Raw genomic sequence first — 20,638 nt, 5'->3', positions numbered from 1 at the left:
GATTTACGTCAGTGCTCTGAGTCTTCCATTGGCATGTTTCGTGTCTTCTCCGATAATCCTTCTTCAACAAAACATCTGAAAAGCAAGTCAAAGTGTATCAGATCCTCGGCCAGCCTTGTTGGTCGTGCACCTCGATGGCAGGTGCGTATTATTGGTGCGGGCTTGGCATTACGACGATCCACTCTACTAGCATGTCCGCAACAGAGCCTCACTCGCGTAAACTCCGCAACAACTTTCTTCTCATGGATTCTGTCGCTCCTTGAGGCCCATTGAGCCATCTCAACTCCCTTCAGATTTCGATTGGCATTTAGTATTCGCTGATTGGCTTCCTCTCTTCCGTCGCCATGGCGAACCGCGAGGTGTTTACTCCGCTGTCCGAGATCACCGGTCAGAAAAGCACTCCAAAAGGTCAACAGCATGCACCACAAAAGCAGCAGCAACAGCAGCAAGCGGCTCAGCCTCCGCGAACTACGGTCCATGATCCAGACAAGGTGAAAAAGCTTAGTCAGGTACACTTCAAGGCCTCGCACGGTATCCTCGTGGCTTTCTTTTGTTTCATGCTGTAAGTGCAGTTCGGCTCAGCTCCACTGAGGCTTGGAGAGAGCGCGTATTGCGAATATATCTGACGCGCGCTAGTGTACTTCACGTTCTCGGTATATACCTATTCACGAGCGGTTTCCTCCTAACGCGATTGGTTCTCGACCACAAGTCGGAATGTGCGTTGCCTCCTATCGACGCGGCAAACTCGTACACCACAGGCAATCCAGAAAAGGGATGCTGGCACCCCAAAACATTTGACAAGGCGGTTGTGATCATCGTCGATGCGCTCAGATATGATTTTACCGTGCCATTCGAGGCTCAACTCGAACCTACCAATCTAGCTGCCGCTGCTGCGAACCCCTCCGAAGCACCGCCAGTTGCCCCACGCCACTTCCATAATGCGTTTCCTGTCCTGTACAAGACGGCTATGAATCAGCCTGAGAATGCCTTTCTCCTTCCCTTTATTGCGGATCCGCCAACGGCTACGATGCAGAGATTAAAGGGGCTCACAACGGGCACATTACCAACTTTTATCGATGTGGGAAGCAACTTTGCGGGTCAAGCAATTCACGAAGACAACATTGTTGGCCAGCTGAAGAACGCAAGCAAGAGATTGGTGCATTTTGGAGACGACACGTGGCACGCACTTTTCGCCGACTACTTTGAACCAAACCTCACGCGCGCGTACGATTCGTTCAATGTCTGGGATCTGCATACGGTAGACAATGGCGTCACCGAGCACATCTTCCCGCTTCTAAAGGCTGAGAATGCAAGCAAGTGGGATGTCATTTTCGGCCACTACCTGGGCGTAGACCATGCTGGGCATCGTTACGGTCCCGACCACCCCGCTATGACTGCGAAACTGAATGAAATGGACAGTGTCTTTCGTCGCATGATCAATGAGATTGACGATGATACGCTTTTAGTAGTCATGGGTGACCATGGCATGGATGCCAAGGGAGATCACGGAGGAGAGTCGGATGATGAGATCCAGGCTGCTTTGTGGATGTACTCCAAAAAGGGTATCTTTGGACGCAGCGACCCTTCACACGTCACTCCCCCACGCAACGCTCATATCCGGCCGGTCGGCCAGATTGACCTTGTTCCAACTCTTTCGCTCTTGCTAGGTATGCCGATACCATTCAACAACCTTGGCAAGCCGATTGAGGAAGCTTTCATTGGAAAGAAAGGAGACAACTTCGCGAACCTTGCGGCTGTCAACCGCATGACCGCTGCACAGATCCACAAATACCAGCATGAATACGCACAGGCGCGAGGTATTCCTGATAGTGCCAGAGCTACCTCGCTCTCTCTGTGGACGAATGCCAATGACGCATGGAACTCACTAGGAAAATCCAAAGCGAATAGTGCGCAAATGCGCCAAGTCTACGACGCCTTCTCTGCTTACCAACACGACACCCTCAGCCTTTGTCGTGACCTCTGGGCCAGGTTCGACATTCCAAGAATGATAAGTGGTGTCACGATCCTAGCGTCTAGTCTGATCGTTCTCGCGCTCTACGCTAGAATTCTCCACGGAGACCGCACTGAGGTTACACCCGTCTTTTTCACTCGGGGCGCCATTGGCCTGGCCTTGGGGGGTATTGTCGGTGTTGGTATCACCGTCTTCATGCCCGAGGATGCAAGATCGCATGTGGTTGTCTTCTCTTCTGCGCTCTCTGGAATCATTGGCTGCGCATCCACATTCTATGTCCTTAGCTACCGCATGATGCCTCTTATGCCCAACACCATCTGGGGCTGGGCAAGTGTTGTATTCACCTTTGCACTTTCTGCCGGCTTTGCAGCCAACTCATTCACAATCTGGGAAGACGAAATCTTGCTCTACTTCTTGACGACATTTGGCGTTCTTGCACTCATTTCCTCACTCCGTCAGAAGCGCCTTGCAGACCGAACATTGGGCGCCTATCATTCTATTCTCTTCACCGCCCTGCTAAGAGTCGCCAGTTTCTCAAGACTTTGCAGAGAAGAGCAAATGCCTTACTGCAAGTCCACATACTATGCTTCTGCGTTGTCTACTACCTCTGCACCATGGCAGCTTCTTATCCCTGCCACGGTTGCTATTCTCATCCCTACGTTTATCAAAAGCTATTATGAGGGCACAAAGAGCTACCAGCACAACGCAACTCTTTGGATAGGACTGGCATTGCGCTTTGGGCTGATGCTTTCTGCAGCTTATTGGGCTCTAGATGCCGCGGACGATGGCGAGTGGCTACCTGACTGGGTGAACGTCATTCGCATCACGAAGCGCTTCCTGGCACAAATTGTACTGGCAATCAGCATGGCGTTTGGATACTCAATTTACAATTGGTCGAAGCCTCTCCTCAATGTCATCATCGATAAAGACGGGAAGGATGCGAATGGTGCTCCTAAAGAAGCGGTTACTGTTCTCGGGTTCGCAAACGTTGAGGGCTCGCGCTATGCCCTTCTCATTACCATCTGGTATCTTGCTATTGCCCTCCTCCAGAAGCCAATGGGAGCTGGTGCAATTGGCATCTTAGTCTGGCAGCTCTTCTCTCTTTTCGAGATAATGGACACAAACAACTTGCGCCAGTCTCCAATCGGTCCCGTCGTCCTAGGCCTCCTTGGATCTTTCCACTTCTTCAAAACAGGCCATCAAGCCACGCTCTCAAGCATCCAGTGGGAATCGGCCTTTATCCCACTTGCTAAGATTCGCTACCCATGGACACCCATTCTTGTCATTCTTAACACCTTTGGCGCCCAGATTCTGTGCGCAGTCGCCGTCCCCGCCCTTGTTTTATGGAAGGTGAAGCCGCAGAAGAAGGGCTTGCTGAGTGTCGTGGCAAAGGCTGTGGCTACCCATATTCTCTTCTACGCTACAATTAATCTAGCAACGACCATGTGGGCAGGCCATCTTAGGAGACATTTGATGTTGTACCGCATCTTCAACCCGAGATTCATGGTCGGCGCTGCCGTGCTGCTTGTCGTGGATCTTGCCAGCATTGCCATCGCGCTTTGGGGTACGAGGATGAGTATGTTGAGTACAGCGGAGGTATTTGGGTTTGGTGGGTGAGACAGATGTAAGAAACTTGTCTGCCATGTAGTGTTATTTGGATGTGTGTAAGAAAATATGCAGTACAACGAGTAATACATACACGGGTGACTGCGCATCACATTTTACTGTTTGTGGTTATATCGCGATTGAGCGTTTCACGAGTCTTTTCCCCGTGTCAGCATGTCTGGGGAAGATGTCAAAGAGAGAGAAAAATGGCATCTTATCTCCAAGTATCATGCGACGATTTCCAGTCTCATGCTATCTCTTGTTCTCATTCCATCCCCCTGGTACAGCCTGATTTCCGTTCATAGCTCTTTCACACCTCATAAGTTGAAGCAGTTTCACTACTATATGCCTCCCGCTCTTCCTCTGCAAAAAACCAAAGTAACTCCTAGATATTCAAGATCATTTCAGCACTAAACACCAAATTCTCTTTCTCTATTTCGATTCGCATACATCAGTTTATTTCAAGTTTTTTTAGCATCGAAGAAGCTTTTCTTAAATTTCTACTCGTTTGACTAACTGGAACGACTTTCGTAGAGACAAAAGTACTTTTATCTAAGCCACTTTAGATAACCCGTCATCAGCCAATACAACAGCTTATCAAACACCTTCCTCTACCATACTCACCGCCACTATTTTGTTGAAAATCTTTGTGCTGGGCTTGACTAAACTCGACGACTGGTTGTTTGACATCGCTCTCGCCCCGTTTGCAGTCATGTGATTCCCAGCAAATCACGTCGTTTCACTCTCAGTCTCTCACTGAGTGATCGCGCAGGCTGATGCAAACAAAGGTGAAGGCGGCAGCGCTAGCCGCTCCCACTGTTGGCGCTACACTCTACTCGCTATATCAGGGTGCGATTGGAGTCGTTTCTCTCTCTCTCTCTCCCTCCGTACAAAGAGTGCAACGGCTCGATCAGGGCGAAGCTCCTTGTCTTTCTTGTCTGACCGCGACATCCAAATTCCAAACGTAGGTACGGCTTGGTTGATCGGAGTCTGTTTGGTGGTGGCTGGGATTGCGATTCGGGCGGTGAGTATGGTATAAAATGAGCTTGGCGAATCTGGCACTTACTGACTGATAGTCTAGGATCTGAAGTGGTTGTAGTGATTTCGGTCGGTTTCTCTACGAATAGTTACTAGCAACTACTTCACCTGATCGCTACAACTTGATCGACAAGACAAATCAGAGGTTACACAACCCGGCTAGACAACTATCGGGGATAGAATCACGGCATAACATCGATTCGAACAAGACAACTGCGATACAGTAAAGACCGAAGGCCCCGCAGACGATTTGACGAATATGAGTTCTATTGAAGTCTCAGCTATCCTAGATGGCCTCAGAGACCGTTATCTTCCGCGAAAGCCACAAACACGCGTCGGAAAAGAAGATGAACTCAAAGAAATTGAGAAGATATTGACAGCAATTGCAACTTACCCCACAGGTACGTATGATGGCCGTCCTACTCTCTACCCGATTGTCTTATTACTAACACGGATAGGCTTTGCGCTTCAAAATCTAACGGATAGCCTTTGGGATACGCTTCTAGTCTTTTCGTATGATGAGATGAACACTGTTATCCACCGCCTTCAGCGCAGCTTCAAAGTCCATCAGAGCATCCTTGCCGACTTGGTCACTCAGATGTTCGGCTTTGGTATTGACAATGATGACTGCAAGCTCGACCACACACTCGGCAAACAGATCATTCAGCTCTTTCATGATGTTCAGGCGTACACCGAATTGATGAAAGATACCAATAAACTGATTATGTTGACATATAGCATGATGACAGAGACGGAATTTCAAGAGCGCTTGAGCGATCTCATTGGGAATGCCTCGTTTGCAAATGAGCTATTTGTGTTCATCTGCAAACTAGGCTTTCCCAGAGAAGCGTACAGTACTCTTGTCTCAGTTGCCAGCACGCCACATGCTTTTGAGAACGTTACTCTCCGCAACGGATCATTGTCGTCTGCAGGTCACAATCAGCAGCAATCACACAAGCTCAATGAGGTTATAAATGTACAACAACATAGCGACCGAACCTCGTCGTCGCCTCTCCTGGTTAGGCCTATCCTACAAGGTCCTCAGCCGGTGACAGATGCTGTGCCTCAAGTGTGCAAGCCGGTGCCTAGGACTAAGCAGGAAGTCGCTCTACTCATTGAAACCGCTTCATGTGGCAATCTGCTTCCAAAATACAAAAGCGCCTGGTACTCCTTTGGGTTTGTTTGCACGACGAATGAAGAAGACGAGCGACGACTTGCAGGCCTCTACGCTGTCCTCATAGGGGAAACATACACTCCAGAAAGTTTCCATGAGCTCCAAAACGCCCTAGAGACGTGCAATCTAGCAATTCTATTCGATACAAAGGGATATGGAAACTTCCGTGAACTTTCTACCCACTTGGAAACTTTCCTCGTTGCCCCACGCGAACAGCGCCCCACAGTATGGCGTTTGAAGCAGTTCATTCATGACGCCGATAGCACGGATCCACCAGCTTGCCTTCAACGCGACTACGGCTTTAAGTACTGCAAGCAAAGGGACGAAGTTATGTGTCTTAAGTTCATCTACAGCAAGATGCTTGAGAAGATGGAAGTAATGGAGTTACATAGTGCTTGCGTACATGGCAGGCTATACGAGACTGCTATACGCATGGGAGTATCTATTCGTACCAAGGATGAAAGGCTCATGAAGAACGACTATCCTTCGCCTTTTATTGGGTTTGACAACACTTCTGGACTTGAGAATTATCGGAAACCGTTGTTCAAGAAGCAGCAGAAGACGTAGTGGTGGGGTGGTGATATCTCGAACGCCTTTACACAGGGTGATAGCGGTGTCGATGTCGGTCCTCCGATGGACAGTTTGGCTATGAGATATTGGGCATGTGGTTCGGAACTAGGTTTGGGTAAGGCGTTGTGAGAGACTGCACATCACGGAATCTTGCTTTTACACATGTACTGTCTATCTTCATTTACTGACCACACCACTGCTGTTAACGAGCATGAGTATGACCAACTACGATGATATGGAAGAGCGGCCCTTGTTTAGGTGGTGTGATGTATTCTGGTGTAAAGTTGGATGAACAAGGTGAGCCCAAATGGTTGCCTTGCCATGTTCTAGCCCCACGGCTGTTTCTTTTGCTGCTAGTAGTGGCGCCATTCCCGCTTCGTATGGCCTACAGGTGTCATCCACCAGTATCACAAGCACCTTGCTCATCAATGCTACACAGCCACTCAACGCCTTCTTGCTCATTCTGCGCTGTCCATGCAGCCGAGGCAGAATCGATACTGCGTGGTTGATTGGTGTGCGCGCCTGACGTTCGGCTGATGACGGGTCGGCGGGAGGCATCTGCTACGCTGATCCCACGTTTGCGCATTCGCGCAATGGGGTCCCAATGCTTATGAGAGCCGTCTAGGCAATTGCCAATTCCGTCATGAATTTCTTGACCAAGCTGACGCCTCTCATATATGCTGGTTGTCCAAGTCTGCAACTCAGAGCAATCTCGTCCAACGCTACCGCCATCTTTGCGCAATGGAGACCATGCCGTCATGCACAAACTCGCACACCAGCTTGCCCAAGCTGAGCATGAGTAAGCATGTTCAAAGAAGAGATTCGCTTTCATCTTCGAGAACCCGAGATTCTGGCTATAACAGCGACCCGGACCCGCTCTCACCTTTGGAAGTAGCCGTGTTGGAGCAGGGCACGTACGCCTTGTTTGTACATCTTTCAGAGCCCTGGTCACTAACAGCGCAGCAGACTTACTTCTCCCGACGTTTCCACGCGTGCCAAGTATCCTGCTTAACTCTAAGCCCACTGTGTTTCAGTCGCACCTCAATTTCGATACCTTAAAGCTCTTTGGACGGGGAACCGTCTTAGGTGATGATGCAAGAGCTAGTTCGGACCGGGGAATCTCAAGTCACCCCGCAACATCTATTTCGGACCGCAAAATCCCGCGAAGCCTTCCTTGGTCCCCCGAGTTGGAAATTGTCTCTGACCACGGACCTGCGGAGATTCTGCAAACCCAAATAGCTTCTCAAGATGAAGATATAGAGAGACGGGTGAGCGAGAATCTCCCGTCACGCAATCGACCGGAGCAGAGGGCACTATCCATCGTTTCAATATCTTCAACGAGTAGCTGCGACATGTACACAAGCACTGATGTCAGTGACGATGAAGATGAGTATAGAAACGGGCCCTCTATCGCTCAAAAACCTAGGTCTACTCTTAAGGTTATCGACTTGATCATCAGGAAGGTTGAGATTAGTCTACGGCATGCAGCTTACAAGCAGTGTGCGGGAAACAACACCCCAAGCCCTCAATCTGGAACCTCTGCCTCCACAGGACACAGCCGCAAAACATCGTCGAGCTCCGGATCAAAGAGAAAGACACGCCAGGACGGTAGTCCACCGCCTGAAGATGATGATGAGAACAGACCAAATAAGAGGCGGCGAGGGTCGATAACAACCTTGGATGAATCAGATATGGGCGCGCGGTTCGCATGTCCGTTCTACAAGCATGATCCAAATCGATACCGCAATCGGCGTACTTGCCCCGGCCCTGGTTGGACAACTGTCCATAGGATGAAGGAGCATTTATATCGGTCGCACGCTCAGCCAATCTTCTGTCCAATCTGCTACGCAAAATTCAAATCAGACAAGGAGCAACTGAATCATGTGCGCTTGCAGCAATGCGAGAGATCGTCTACCCAACAAATTGACGGCATTGATAGGGAAACAATATGGACGCTGAGAAAACGCACCACTGGACTGAGACTGGAAGAGGATAAGTGGAGAGATGTTTATCATATCCTCTTTCCTGGTGTTCCGACTGCGGACATTCCCAGCCCATGTATGTCACTTTCTTATTCAAACCCCCGCCTACCTTACTGACAAGAAAGTAGTTTATGACTGCGACTCGCCAAGTGAGGACTCACGAAGATTTCGCAGAGACCTGCTCCGTCGTGTGCAAGAAGAGCTGCACTCGGAAGCTGAACAAATGTCCAATCCAGTCGAGCAGCAACTTCTACAGCGTGTCGCTGAAATTATCCATCGTTGCGAGCAGGATCTACTCAACCAGTCTCAACCACCTCACAGTTCTGACTTCAACGTTGATCGGCGTGCTAGTGCTAGCTCTATAGGCAGTTCTTACCAGGTCACACCCGCATCTGCGCCCAGTCCACCGCCATTCCAAAGTGATTCGATACCAGTAGCGCCGGTACTAGGTTCCCATGACCATATTCTTGTCCCGATGACGTTCCAAGACACTGCGCAGTACATACCTGAGCCTATAGTAGACTTTACCCAAATGGTGTATGATGACCAACCGTATGATACTTTTAGTCTGGGCATTGATTGGGATCATGTCTTTTCTCCGGCGCAAAACATGCAGTGTAGGAAGAGCGGCGAGGCTGGTACCACATGTCCAAAGTTCATGTTCACTTGATGGAGAAATATACATTTGTTTTCTTTGCAAGCTCTCGTGCTATGTGTCCATACATGTTATCCACAGCTTGGAGTTATAGCAGCAGTATTGTAATGTACATAGCAGTTGTTTAGGTTACGACGTCATGAGGCACGTGACCTTGATGAAACACGAGTCATGAAATGCGATTTCCGCGCGATTGAGTTGCACAATCTTTCAGTCGCAAACACGATGCGTCTAGCAACGCGCACGTCGCTCGTTGAGTTTCGCTCGATCCTTCTACCGCCAATTCGCATTCCGGTTCGCGCTCTCGGAGCGTTGTATCGCCCACAATGCTCACGGCCGGCTCCTGGTTGCGCTCCTCTGCAATGCCTAACGCAGCGTCGGGGTATGAACCTCTACAAGACGGCCAAATCCAAGACACTGCTGGGACAGCACAAATCCTTGACTTTCTCGCCGTATCAGATAGAGCCTCCAAGTGCATCGTCGCACCGTATCAACCTCTTTGAAACGGATAAGCACCATTCCAAGTATCAACTGATAGCGGAGGATGTGTCATTTCAAGAGGCATACGATAGTTATGTCAAGCCAGGGCACATGATTTACTGCATGAAGGAGTTGAAAAAGGGAATGGCAAAGACCTTTGCGACCGAGGAAAAGGAACATCTGTTGGATGAATACAAGAACTTCTCGTTTGTGGAGGCGAAATCGCACCGGATTCCATTGAACAGTCCCCAGAAAGGACGACAACTTGGAGGACTGAAGAACATTATTTTCAATGAGTCGAGTCCAGTCTCGCATTACCGGCTGTCAATGGACCGGGCCTACCAATTCATCGAGTTGGGCTCACCTGTCGAGTTTCGTATTCGATTACAGGGCAGTGTAGCCAAAGAACAAAGGCTCATGCCCGGCGACCCGACCATCTGGCCATGGATGCATGCTCACTTTCCCCACTTGCGACCGGATTTTATCTTAAAAGAGATGCCCGAAGGAACCACATTTCTCATCAACCCCGTCAGCGACGGGCGGGTTTGCCAGTGGGTCTTGGCCAAACCAACGACTGTATCTAGCACCCAAGACCTGGATAAGCGATTTGAAAAGGTTCAGAAAGGCGTGGTACAATCAATCAGGAAGGGGCAGCAGGAGATGCTGCCACAGCAAATGCGGCTTCAATTGGCTGAGAGTGGAAACGAGAATTACTCACCCAATACGGGTATGCCGAGATCAAAGGCAAAGGCAAAATATGGCAAGGGTGGAAATGTCACATATGGGGCTGAGGAGAAGAAGCATATGGCCAAGGACGCAGAGACGTATAGGTTCCTGCAGACTGATGTAGACAAGAAACAAAGAGCAGAGGACAAGGGGGCAGTGGAAGAGGAGGATGAGGATGAGGACGAGGATGAGTTCAGGCGCAGGCACAGATACAAGAACAGACCGCCGCCGGAGCGCAAACATCCATGGCTAGGACGAGGCAGCAGGCGGTGAAGGGGGCGGGGTCAAATGTGCAGTTCAGTGTATTGTATTGTATAAACAAGGCTGGCGACGTGGTGACTCAATAGATGGATAGAGAGATACGTGTACAACAAGAAAGGGTTTCAGCGATGGCAGGTGTGCTTGGCGCAGTGGTTAGGGCTGACTAGGCTAGGGAGCTCGACCAGGGAAACAGAAACGGCCGGGGCGCATCCCGAGCCACAACCCAGGTTAGGCCCTACCCTGGACTACTCGCACCCAACTAAGTCTCGACGCCCTTGTCTCCCTTTGCGGCCGTGTGCAGTGCTTCAGATGGATGCCCACCACTGACCCCCTACGAGTCTCGTCGTGTCGTGTCGTGTCGTGCCCTGTCGTGTCCTGTGTCAGACAATGCTCCCGCCCTAGACCTCACTCCCCTTACGCGCGCCATCCAGTCGAGCGAGGCCCAATATCCCTAATAACCGCCCCTCCCCGCGACCTCCGTCCTCCGTCCTCCGTTCTCCGTCCCCCGTCGTCATCATCATCATCACCACCACCGCCACCGCCGCCGTGTTCCGTACCTCTGTTGCTGCACACCCAACACGCCGCCTCGAGCCCGCAACCTCGCCCTCGTGCGCCTGAGGCTCAATGAACGCCGCACGTCAGGCGTGCCGCCCAAAGCACCAGGTCCTGGTCCTCAAATGCTACCCCAAGGTCCAGAAGAACAATGCCGACGCCAAGGCCAATTCGAGCGAATTGAGCTACCTGCTCTACTATGCAAGCACACGCCGCAGCAAGCTCCAGAAGGTCGTCGACTTCCTCGACAAGAAGGTCACCAAGGATGTGTGGAAAGTTCGCACTGGCAATGTCCAGGTCACTCTGCAGATTGTCAAGACGGTGATTGAGAAGTGCCCGCGCGACCTCCCCCTCTACGCCAGCTCTGTCCTGCAAATCTTGCGCACCATCCTCAACTCGAACAATCTGACCATGGTTGAGGAGTCGGTCCCGACATTCGAGGCACTATGCGCCCACCAAGACCCCGCCGCCCTCGCTGCCGACCAGGACTACATTAAGAAGTACGAGGAAATTGTCCAGCTATACGCTCAGTTTGCGTCCAAAGATGCCGTCAAGACGGGCAAAGACGCCGTAAGCTGGCCCATCGCCATCCGGCACCGCAAGGTTGGCCTGCAGGCGCTCAAGGCTGTGGCCTCGTCCGAGTCACTGGGGTCGGAGACGGGGCGCCAGCTGGCCGTTATTATACCAGTCATACTCGCAAACATACACGCAGAGACCGGCGCATACCTCAAGCAGCTCGAGATCCGGGAAGCCGCCCAGGGCGAGCACGACAAGGAGACTGCAACACGGCGGCGACAGAGCGTATCCACAGCGCGAACTGACGACGAAGACGGAGACCCAATCGCCGCATCTGGAACAACTGAAGACGCGGACAAACTGGCTGAAGAGGAGGTTGGCGTGCTCGCGCTCCAGGCGCTAAGGAGCATCTTCCAAGGGGTGAATCGCGGTCAGCTCCGGCTCGCGACATCCGCCGTCCTCGATTTCATAAGCACACACGTCAAGAGCCAACTAGAGGTCCCGCCAAGCGAAAGCAGTCATTGGGCAACGACGCTCATGGCCATGATCTGTGTGTGGGTGCCTGTGCAAGACCGATACACGATTCTCGTGGGAGCAGTTGAAGCCTTGGTCCGCAGCCCAATCGTGGAGGAGGATCTCAAGCGACAACTGGTGCTCGCCACTGTCATTGACTATCTTCTTGCCTCGTCCATCAACTTCATCGGCCTTAGTGTTATGGATGTACTGGTAGGCTTTATCTCGCACACTCTATTACTGCTACAGCTCGGTGGGCCAGGATCGAATATCTTGCCGCATCATCAGCAGACGACTTCTATCATGTCGGAAAAAGATGAAAGCAAGAATTCATCCACAAACAACGTGGACGGTGTCGTCATGGAAGTTGTGAAGAAGCCCTCTGGCGCAAGGTTGCAGCTTTTAAACACTGTGCAGAAATGTATGGCAGATCTTGCAACCCACGTGTACTATACAGACCAAATCTCAGACATGGTCGAAGCAATCCTGAGCCGCCTCAAGCCCTCGCGTCTCTCGGCCATTTCTACTACAGCCGAAGCGATACAGAACCCTGAAGGCGCTGTGGAGGCTGTTGCAGACTCAATCAGCATGCAAGAGAAGACTCACGTTGACCGGTTCTTCTCATTTGAGACAGCACGTATCACTGCTCTCGATGCCGTCAAGGCCATCTTGAAGAGGGCGAATGCGCGGAAACCAGACGGTTCTCCAGCCTCGGTATCGCGAAGCAAGGTTGGCGTCAGTGTGTGGGAAGGCTCACAGTGGCTGCTGCGCGACCCTAGTGGCCGAGTCAGAAAGGCGTACGTCGACGCGTTGGTCACCTGGCTGAATACCGAGAAGGACAAGGAAGACCTGAAGATCGTAGACAACTACAGAAGGAAGGAGAAGGACAACGACAAGAATTCGCTGTCCAGACGAGCGGTTTCTAACGCCTCTACGAGGGAAAGGGTATCTAAGCGTGGCAAGGATACCTTTCTGCCTCTGCTCCATCTGGCTGTGTATGAAAACGCGCATCAATTCATTGACTCGGAAGCCGATTACTTGCTTCTACACCTCCTTCTTACCACCTTAGTCAACCGATTAGGCGTCAACGCTGCAAGGAGCGGGTTGCCAATGATCATGCGACTACAAGAGGATATCGCAACTATAGAAGATCCGGGCGCCAAGTTGCGCATAGGAAGTCTGGTGCATGGCTACCTCTGGGCACTCAGTGCGACTTTAGACTTTGAAGTGTCTTCTGTCGGTCGCGCATTGCACAACGAGATTACGCGCAGAAACCAGAAGGGTCTATGGATGAAGAGCATCAATGTCCCACCTATGCCCATCGATTTGATTGAAACGCCGCACCCAACACCGGTTGCAGTACCTCCAGAAATTGTTCAGAACGAGGCTCTCAGGCCCTTTGACAATCTAGAAGCACTTGTTGAGAAGATCTCGGAAAGTTATTCGGCTTCCCTACATTCTCCGCCTACTTCGCCCCCAGGGTCGCCCAGCCGTGGAGGGGCTGCAAATGGCTCGATTCCAGCAATCCACCAACCAGTACAGCCAATGGCTCCTAGGGATTCCCCTGAGTTGTCATTCAAAGTCCGGGAGGATCTCATGTCGCAATGGTCTCGTGACGAATGCCTAGCAAGCCACTCCAAAGACTCAACAACTGCATCCATTTCCGGGTCCAAGTCCGGGACTCACTACACCAAGAATAACTTTCTTGGCGTTAACATTCCACACGGAAATCTTGACAGCAATGCGAGCTCCCCTGCCCCCAGTCCCAGACGAGCGCAGAGCAGACCCCCATCCGCCGCTTATGGTCTGGCAGGCCGTCTCTCCTCACCAAACCGAAGTCGCAGTCCTGGCGGTACACCCAACAGCTCCTCATCTATGCGCTCGACTGTGCGTGTCGACGACCTCAGGCGTGCTCTATCCACCTCGAGCGGCGCGGCGCCCAGGACGAGTTATTCAGTTCGCGCTCCATCACGGCGCCACCGCAAATCCTCTTCTGACCATGCATCTACAACCTCGGAATCGCTTATTAGTGTACATTCGCTTTCCGATGCATCCTTCATCACCACACACCCAGATGGTGACTCTCAGCACCTTCAGAACTCCGACTCCACAGCCACACCCGCTGCGACATCGACACCTCGCCCGCTGACAGCCACATCGACACATTCAAACGGACAATCTCGTGAGCAACCGTACACTTTGGACAACCTCCCTCCAGTACCTCCTATCCCAGAAGACCTCAAGACAAGTACCAATGGTGGGATCCATTCCAGAGACTTTGCTTCGCGGCCTCGCACCACGTCAAACGGCGGCATGGCGAACAAGGCGCGAAGCGTCAAGAGTGGAACCAGCAGGAGCCGGAGTGGAGACAGGAGAAGGAGCAGTGCAGGCAAACACGTCCTTGGCCCTTCTAAACCGGATTTCTTGGGCTTTTTGGATAGCATTGGTGTTGAGGATGCGGATACGGAGGATGGGGATGTTGAGGAGATAGGGGTGCGCAAGGCGCCATACTAAGAGATTAGAAGGCGTTTTGAAGAGACATGGGGATGGGTACGTCGTTTCCTTTGTGCATTTTTCTCTTTTTTTTGTTCTCACTCACGGTGCCACCTACTCGATGCATTCGATGCATCATCTCCGACTCCTCGTCTTTGCTCCGTTTTGTCGCGTACTAGACTTTTTTTCTTCTTCCTCGCCTCCGCTCTTGTCACTTTCGTGTTCTTTGTCACCATCGTTTTTAGTCTTTTCTTTTTGTTCTTGTTAGATATAATTCCACAGTTGCATTAATAGCAAAAAAGCTAAAAAGTAAAGGCGGCAGATTCCAACGCACATCACAAAGTCTTGTGTTTTGAAAGATTTTTTAATCCTCGTCTCTTCTCTTTTTATATCCGCCTCTTTTCCTGTCCATTCGCAAGGAGCGTTGTAGCTCAGTAATAGATAATGGTGGTCGGTTCCCTGTATTACTATTAGTGATAAAATACGGTCATGATTATGAAGTTATCAAGTCACTTTCTCTTCTACATGAAATGCCAGCGATAGGCCGTAGAGTACCTGGGCTCGTTGCTGGAGGCACCTGCAACCAAACTTTGTCACATGATCCTTGATCGTGCAAATATCGATGGCAACCCTTTGTAAAGTAAACATGCGCAAGTTTTCGTAGGAATCAGACACAAGGATACCACGTATGTTTGTTAAAATAATACTAGACTCTGAGCAATTGAGAAAAAGGAGACGAAGATGTTCATTTTTCCCTCCTAGTTCCATGTATAACTCCCTCGGTTCAACCTACTTTATCCTCCCCCCCCCCCCTGTGAATTTCAAAAACGCTTACATACATAGGCAACCCACCCTATAATTTCTCGACATCATCGACTCCTGCACCCCTTGTGGTAGGAAAGCTCCTTCTCCGCCTGCCTCCTCCTGCTTCAACAATCCCACTCGATGTGCTCTGCCCCCTCTCCGCCTCATCACCAAGCCGCAACGCAGCTACGGGCTGTGGCTCAGTGACCGCCTCGGCATGGTTGCCGCCCACGCTCTCCATGGTGAACGGGCTCGCGGTCGGCGCATCCAAGATAGCCAGCTCATCGGAAGTAAGAAAGCGGGGCATGAGCCAGGTGCGCATAGGAATATACAAGAAGATGAAGACGGGGAACCCGATTGCAGCAATGGTCTGGGTAATAGCGAATGTGGCGCCGAAGCCGATGAGTTCGAGGCCGACAAAAGCCCAGATGACCCAGCGGCGCTGGATGCGCAGCAGCGGCTCGGACTTTGGTGTGAGATGGCGGTCGCGGGCGAGGAAGAGCAGTTTGAGCGTTAGGCCATTTGCTTCGAGGGCTTGGATGCCCATTACGAAGAAGAGGCCTGCGAGGACGGCTTGCGGGATGAGGTGGAGGACGATGAGTAAGGGGCCGGTCATGGTGCCTAGGGTGAGGAGGCCTTGAGCGAGGTTCGAGACGCGCTGCTCGACGACGTGGTCGACGACGGTGCGCGTGTGGCCTTTGTTCACCTCGTCGTCGTTATCGCTTTGATCACCAGCGGAGAGTGTGCGTGTCACACAGAGGGATGTCGTGTGGAAGGGGGCCTGTGGGATAAGGCCATTGGGGAAAGGAATGCCGAGGAGGCCAGCGACACCAGTTGTCAGACCGAGGAGAAACAAGTCCCAGTGAAATCCTGCTGGTTTGCGGAGCGGGAATTCCGTTCCCTGTGCAATGAGGCTGGATACGTTGTGGTCGAACCAGAAAAGGATGGTGAGCAGAATGGCAAACGGGATAGCGAGGAACACGTCGCCGACGCTGATATCCCAGAAGTGAATAAACCATCCGCGGTCGGTCGTGGGGAAGAAGGCTTTGGATGTGGGTAGCTTTAGTAGCTCGATGCCTGCCATCTTGCCAATGTGGACGAAGCCCGTGAAGAATACCACGGTCAAAGGGGTACCGTAGTCCTCGATGAACTTCCTTACATGGCGTTGCAGGAGCGACGATTGCCCAATTACACCACACAGGTATGCCACCGCCGTGACTAGAAGCGCAACCATAATGGACAGGTACGCCGAAGCATCGTCAACTTCCCACTGCCTTGTCAGGACCTGGATGCCCTTTTGCAAATAGATAAACGCAACGTAGAAGCCAAAAATATCGCAAGAAAACCGCGTGACATAGCGCAATCCATTGCACGAATTGGTAACAGCCAGAATCCAGTGAAAGATGAGCGACCAAATGCCAATCCACGCCATAAAGGCAAAGTAGTTCGTGCCGCGCGGGACAATGATGTCATACACGGTGTAGTTGAACACAGTAATCGGGCCCGTAACGCCTACAATGACGAGTGGCTGTGCTGCTGCGAGCGAGAAGACGACTGAGCCCAGAACAGAGGCGAGCAGCACTTCGTTGACGCCGAAACTTGTATTCGTCTTTTCAAACATGTCGAGGGAAAAGGCGAGCGCGGGCAGAATGTTGGCAAAGTACATGTATACGGTTGCTGGCACGACCCGATAGTCCCATGCGTCTTTCCAGTCACTCCAGTAAAAGGGTGCTCGTCGACGAACATCCTGGATCATGCCGCTGAACAGGCTTGTCTTCCACCATGCGCTGCTCTTCTTCTTCGCAGAAGGTGATTGTCTTGATGCATTTATTTGTTGTTCTTCGTGATTGACACAATCATCATTCGCCACTCCATTGTCCTTTGGAAAAGGTCCAAGCGATCCTGAAGAACGGTTCGGCGGCGTGGAGTCCTGCATGGTAGTAAGGCTGTGGCTTTGGGTCTCGTGATCCAGGAAGGAAATGGGCTTTTTGGAGGCTGCTATGTCCGGAACGTCGTCATAACAGGTTCAGGCAGCGCTGCGCGAGGTGGCAAGATAGAATTAAAAATAAATAGAGGAAAAAAAATAGGAAGTCAAGGGAGATGAGCCCAAAGCGAAAACGCAATGCGATAAAGCAACTTTCCCGCCATTGCAATGGCGGACGAGCTGGGTTAATAATGGACTGGTGGAAGAACCGTTGATCTCACACTGAGCCCGGCCGTACCCCGGCAATAGGAAGCTAACTGCTTGGGCAGAAAGCGGTGACAAGGCACGCTTAGCTAATAAATGCATCCGGCAGATCTTCGTCAAACTCATACCATGTACGCGGTTAGTAGCACACTCAAACGGCACAAACACTAACAAGATCTAATAACCGTCCGATTCGAGAGCTGCATATGCATAGCTAACATCCCTTGCCAACGTCTGCCATGTCGCTAGAAGCCGTGAAGGTATTCTGGCTGCAACTACTAGTGCTCTGATCTCAATTGCGGGCCACGATTGCTTGCATGCCTAGCCGCACCTGGAAACTGAAAAGAGAAGCACATTGTACGCATGAGCCCATAGTCCCCACCCACTCGTTGCCGACACATTGCCATCATGCCACTCACTCACCAATAGTATTGCACCTGCTGAGTCATTAGTAATTCTCCGATGCAAAGAAATGGGCCTTAAGAGCCGTGGGGTGGTTGCAGGCTTACATTGGGAATGCTTTCAAAGCTGGCCATATTCGCGGACACATCTAAGAGGTCCTGCCAATGTCCTTGCTCTTGAGCATGAGTCACTTCCGTAGCCAACCCTGCATCCTTCGTCTGAATGTGCCATGATCCATCGTACGCTGCTCTTTCAGACGAGCCATCGTACTGTGGCACAGACGCCTGTCCGAACTCCGTTAACATTATGTCTGTTGTGAAATCGGTAGCATGCGGCACTGGTGGACTGCGGTGACCGTCTGTTTTGTGCTTGATCCAGCCTGTCACATTAGCTTGAGCCTCCTGGTCGGCCCGTTCTCGAACAGTAGAAATCTCAGCAGCTTTTTCAGTCTCATGTATCTCCTCGGGGTCCAGAGAACCACGAATCATAGCTTCACGGACGCAGATTCCCAGCATAGCTTGTAGCGTGTATACCGCGTCATTGCCAGCATTATGAAGTTTCCATCCAACAATGTCGAAGTCGCTCAAAATATTGCCCAACTTGGTGGGCTGCTGATCGCGGTGCCAGATGCGGTACATGGTGGCCGTGTCCATGATTTCGAGAATATTTTCCTCTTTTACCGGGTCATAACCGAGCTGCTGTAAATAACGGATATCACCCAGTGTATCATGCCCAAGGAGAACGATGTTGCGTTTCTCATTCGACTGCTTAGTCGGCGTGTCTGCATCCCCAAATGGTGCTCGAAAGCAGGCCGCGACATGCTTTGCGGCTTCACTGAGCGAGACAAACGTGGATTCGCCAAACAGGAAGCCATCAGGGTGTCCTATGACGTAGAGATGGTTTACTAGGTGCTTATACTCTTTAATGCGAAAGTGGCGAGCTCGAATCATCTCTCTCCATGCTTTTCCGTTTTCGCCTGGTGCGATGTCTTGCAGGTCTCGTGTATCCAGTGTAGCGACTCCGACTTCGGTGATCTTGTGATGGGCTCCCTCGTACGATTCTACATCGACACAAACGAAGACCACAGACTGTTCGAACATGAATGGGGCAGCCATAGATGGATCGACAGCTGGAGACGACCTAAGTTCTGCCGATGGATATATTTGCTCAGCTTCACGGAGCCCCAGATGCCTCTGCGCGCGCTTGAACTGGCCCGCCATTATTTTGTTCTTGGCTAAACGGTCTTGCTGTCTCTTAGCCTTCGCCTTTCCCTTCGGTTTCTGCACCTGTGCAATATCCTCCATCAACTGGTTGAAAATCTCCAACTCGGCAGGCTGGAGGATTGGATGAGGGGGTTCTCCAACGGCTCGATGTGTCTCATTTGGCGCGATTGCAATCATATCTTCGATATCCTGGCGCGATTGTGAGCGCCCAAGATATCTTGGTAAGCACCGAGGATGGTCAGGGAAGCGTGTCACCAGGCCTTCCTCTCGTTGGTGATTGGTAATGCGGAGGTCAAGTTGAAGTTGATGATTGATCTCGGTAAGTAGAGTCTGCACCTGGTTCTCGTGGACGAGGAGGGTAGGTTTGGAAGAGTCGGTGGGCCAGACGTAGTAACTGTTACAGTCAGCCAGTAGCTTTCGCCTGTGACAAGAAGATGAATGTTGAAAGTTGAAGTTGAGGGGTCTTTCTGCTGCATGCGAAGCCCAGTCATCGGTATGGCCTGACAATTATGTTGGATGTTGAAAGGCGGCTAGGTGGCATATTCCCAGCCTTCGCCAGGGTTCATTGTTTATGGCATATGTTTTGACAGTGGACGTGCGAATGGAGGTGATGGTTGTCAAATCAACTTACATATCCCAAACTCGATTCCAGAATTTTCCTTGGTCAAAAAAAGCAGAGGCAATGGTTTGCATGTGGTTCTTGTTGCAGTACGTGTAGGGATACTTGGCCAATGCTTGGATCGGTGTGAAATGGTGATGTGCTGAAGCTAACTCTCCACGCTGAAGATTGGTTGTGGGATGATCTTTAATACCAGGAGGAGGAGGAGATGGAGGGCCTGAGATGTGCATCGAGTCAAGACTCTGGTTGATCGAGCTTGAGGCGTCGTTCATCCAGAGGGATTGGCGGTCTGAGTTTTCCGTAAAGGAAGCTGTCGGACCAGAGGCCGATGTCGCCAGAGACGAAACCGTTTTTTCCAACGTATCTTGTTGGGGGAGGGGTATGTCTAGCAGGTGAGATTCGAGAGGCACACCACCAGAGGAGTCAGAGTCGTCAAGCATACGATCTGGGGAGATACGGCGGTCAGGGAGGGCATCGACGTCAGACTTGATCAGCCCGCGCAGCTTCTCGAGGCGCTCCGAAGACACCATTGCGTGATGTATGAGCAGAAAAGGGTTGTTTGCGAAGGAAGGTGGGGGGAGAGTTGGGTTTGGGTGTTGCGCTTAGGCAGATAGATGGGGCAAGAGCAAACGGCAAACGACAATCATTAACCAACAGGCTCACAAACTAGTTCAGGGACGGAAGAGCAGAGTGCTTCTTATTTTTGCTACGAAGAAAGTCGAAAAAAGACAAAAAAAGACAAAAGGCAGCGCGAAACAAGATGGCTCATGTCAGCCTAGGAAGAACACTAGCTGTAGAGAAAGACAGGGGCTCAGAAAGTCAAGAGAAGGAACGAGTAGGTAGGTACGAGAAAGTAGGCAGGATG

The 20,638-nt window shown here is 51.2% G+C and overlaps 7 protein-coding genes across 7 annotated transcripts; 5 read left to right on the top strand and 2 right to left on the bottom strand.

Moving 5' to 3' along the window:
• Window positions 1-344: 344 nt before the first annotated feature.
• On the top strand, window positions 345-3,589 carry COCSADRAFT_30610 (uncharacterized protein; the record flags this gene model as incomplete). Its single annotated transcript, XM_007706618.1, has 2 exons — window positions 345-562; window positions 637-3,589. 2 exons carry the CDS (start codon window positions 345-347, stop codon window positions 3,587-3,589), a joined length of 3,171 nt encoding a protein of 1,056 aa, XP_007704808.1.
• A 2,110-nt stretch (window positions 3,590-5,699) lies between these two features.
• COCSADRAFT_56518 (uncharacterized protein) lies at window positions 5,700-6,350 on the top strand (the record flags this gene model as incomplete). The annotated part of the gene is made up of 1 exon (XM_007706727.1): window positions 5,700-6,350. A coding segment is annotated over one exon (651 nt), but the record flags the coding sequence as incomplete, so codon positions are not given.
• A 437-nt stretch (window positions 6,351-6,787) lies between these two features.
• COCSADRAFT_41011 (uncharacterized protein) lies at window positions 6,788-9,143 on the top strand. The gene is made up of 3 exons (XM_007706641.1): window positions 6,788-7,269; window positions 7,326-8,417; window positions 8,470-9,143. The coding sequence occupies exons 1-3, from the start codon at window positions 7,101-7,103 to the stop codon at window positions 9,009-9,011; spliced, it is 1,803 nt and encodes a 600-aa protein (XP_007704831.1). The 5' UTR covers window positions 6,788-7,100; the 3' UTR covers window positions 9,012-9,143.
• Window positions 9,144-9,216: 73 nt separating this feature from the next.
• COCSADRAFT_255126 (uncharacterized protein) lies at window positions 9,217-10,781 on the top strand. Its single transcript, XM_007706733.1, has one exon. The coding sequence runs from the start codon at window positions 9,222-9,224 to the stop codon at window positions 10,473-10,475; it is 1,254 nt and encodes a 417-aa protein (XP_007704923.1). The 5' UTR covers window positions 9,217-9,221; the 3' UTR covers window positions 10,476-10,781.
• On the top strand, window positions 10,707-14,974 carry COCSADRAFT_255143 (uncharacterized protein). The gene has a single exon (XM_007706732.1). It carries the CDS (start codon window positions 11,088-11,090, stop codon window positions 14,556-14,558), a length of 3,471 nt encoding a protein of 1,156 aa, XP_007704922.1. The 5' UTR covers window positions 10,707-11,087; the 3' UTR covers window positions 14,559-14,974.
• Window positions 14,975-15,338: 364 nt separating this feature from the next.
• COCSADRAFT_41009 (uncharacterized protein) lies at window positions 15,339-17,491 on the bottom strand. Its single transcript, XM_007706640.1, has one exon. It carries the CDS (start codon window positions 17,275-17,277, stop codon window positions 15,391-15,393), a length of 1,887 nt encoding a protein of 628 aa, XP_007704830.1. The 5' UTR covers window positions 17,278-17,491; the 3' UTR covers window positions 15,339-15,390.
• A 224-nt stretch (window positions 17,492-17,715) lies between these two features.
• Window positions 17,716-20,367, bottom strand: COCSADRAFT_152523 (uncharacterized protein). The gene is made up of 3 exons (XM_007706731.1): window positions 19,786-20,367; window positions 18,039-19,548; window positions 17,716-17,966 (listed from the first exon to the last, which is right to left on the bottom strand). The coding sequence occupies exons 1-3, from the start codon at window positions 20,301-20,303 to the stop codon at window positions 17,949-17,951; spliced, it is 2,046 nt and encodes a 681-aa protein (XP_007704921.1). The 5' UTR covers window positions 20,304-20,367; the 3' UTR covers window positions 17,716-17,948.
• Between the last annotated feature and the right edge of the window lie 271 nt (window positions 20,368-20,638).

The sequence above is a fragment of the Bipolaris sorokiniana genome (genome assembly GCF_000338995.1).
Source record: "Bipolaris sorokiniana ND90Pr unplaced genomic scaffold COCSAscaffold_17, whole genome shotgun sequence".
Taxonomy (NCBI): domain Eukaryota; kingdom Fungi; phylum Ascomycota; class Dothideomycetes; order Pleosporales; family Pleosporaceae; genus Bipolaris; species Bipolaris sorokiniana.
Note: the sequence above shows the minus strand (reverse complement) of the source record. Positions and strands in the feature narration are given on the sequence as shown.

Bases quoted from the DNA above. Each gene is read 5' to 3' on its own strand.
- COCSADRAFT_41011 (XM_007706641.1), top strand. From the start codon at position 7,101: ATGGAGACCATGCCGTCATGCACAAACTCGCACACCAGCTTGCCCAAG. The intron at 7,270-7,325 runs GCACGTACGCCT...ACAGCGCAGCAG, and splicing joins AGTAGCCGTGTTGGAGCAGG to ACTTACTTCTCCCGACGTTT. The intron at 8,418-8,469 runs GTATGTCACTTT...ACAAGAAAGTAG, and splicing joins TGCGGACATTCCCAGCCCAT to TTTATGACTGCGACTCGCCA.
- COCSADRAFT_255126 (XM_007706733.1), top strand. From the start codon at position 9,222: ATGCGTCTAGCAACGCGCACGTCGCTCGTTGAGTTTCGCTCGATCCTT.
- COCSADRAFT_255143 (XM_007706732.1), top strand. From the start codon at position 11,088: ATGAACGCCGCACGTCAGGCGTGCCGCCCAAAGCACCAGGTCCTGGTC.
- COCSADRAFT_41009 (XM_007706640.1), bottom strand. From the start codon at position 17,277: ATGCAGGACTCCACGCCGCCGAACCGTTCTTCAGGATCGCTTGGACCT.
- COCSADRAFT_152523 (XM_007706731.1), bottom strand. From the start codon at position 20,303: ATGGTGTCTTCGGAGCGCCTCGAGAAGCTGCGCGGGCTGATCAAGTCT. The intron at 19,549-19,785 runs GTAAGTTGATTT...TGACTGTAACAG, and splicing joins TGGAATCGAGTTTGGGATAT to TTACTACGTCTGGCCCACCG.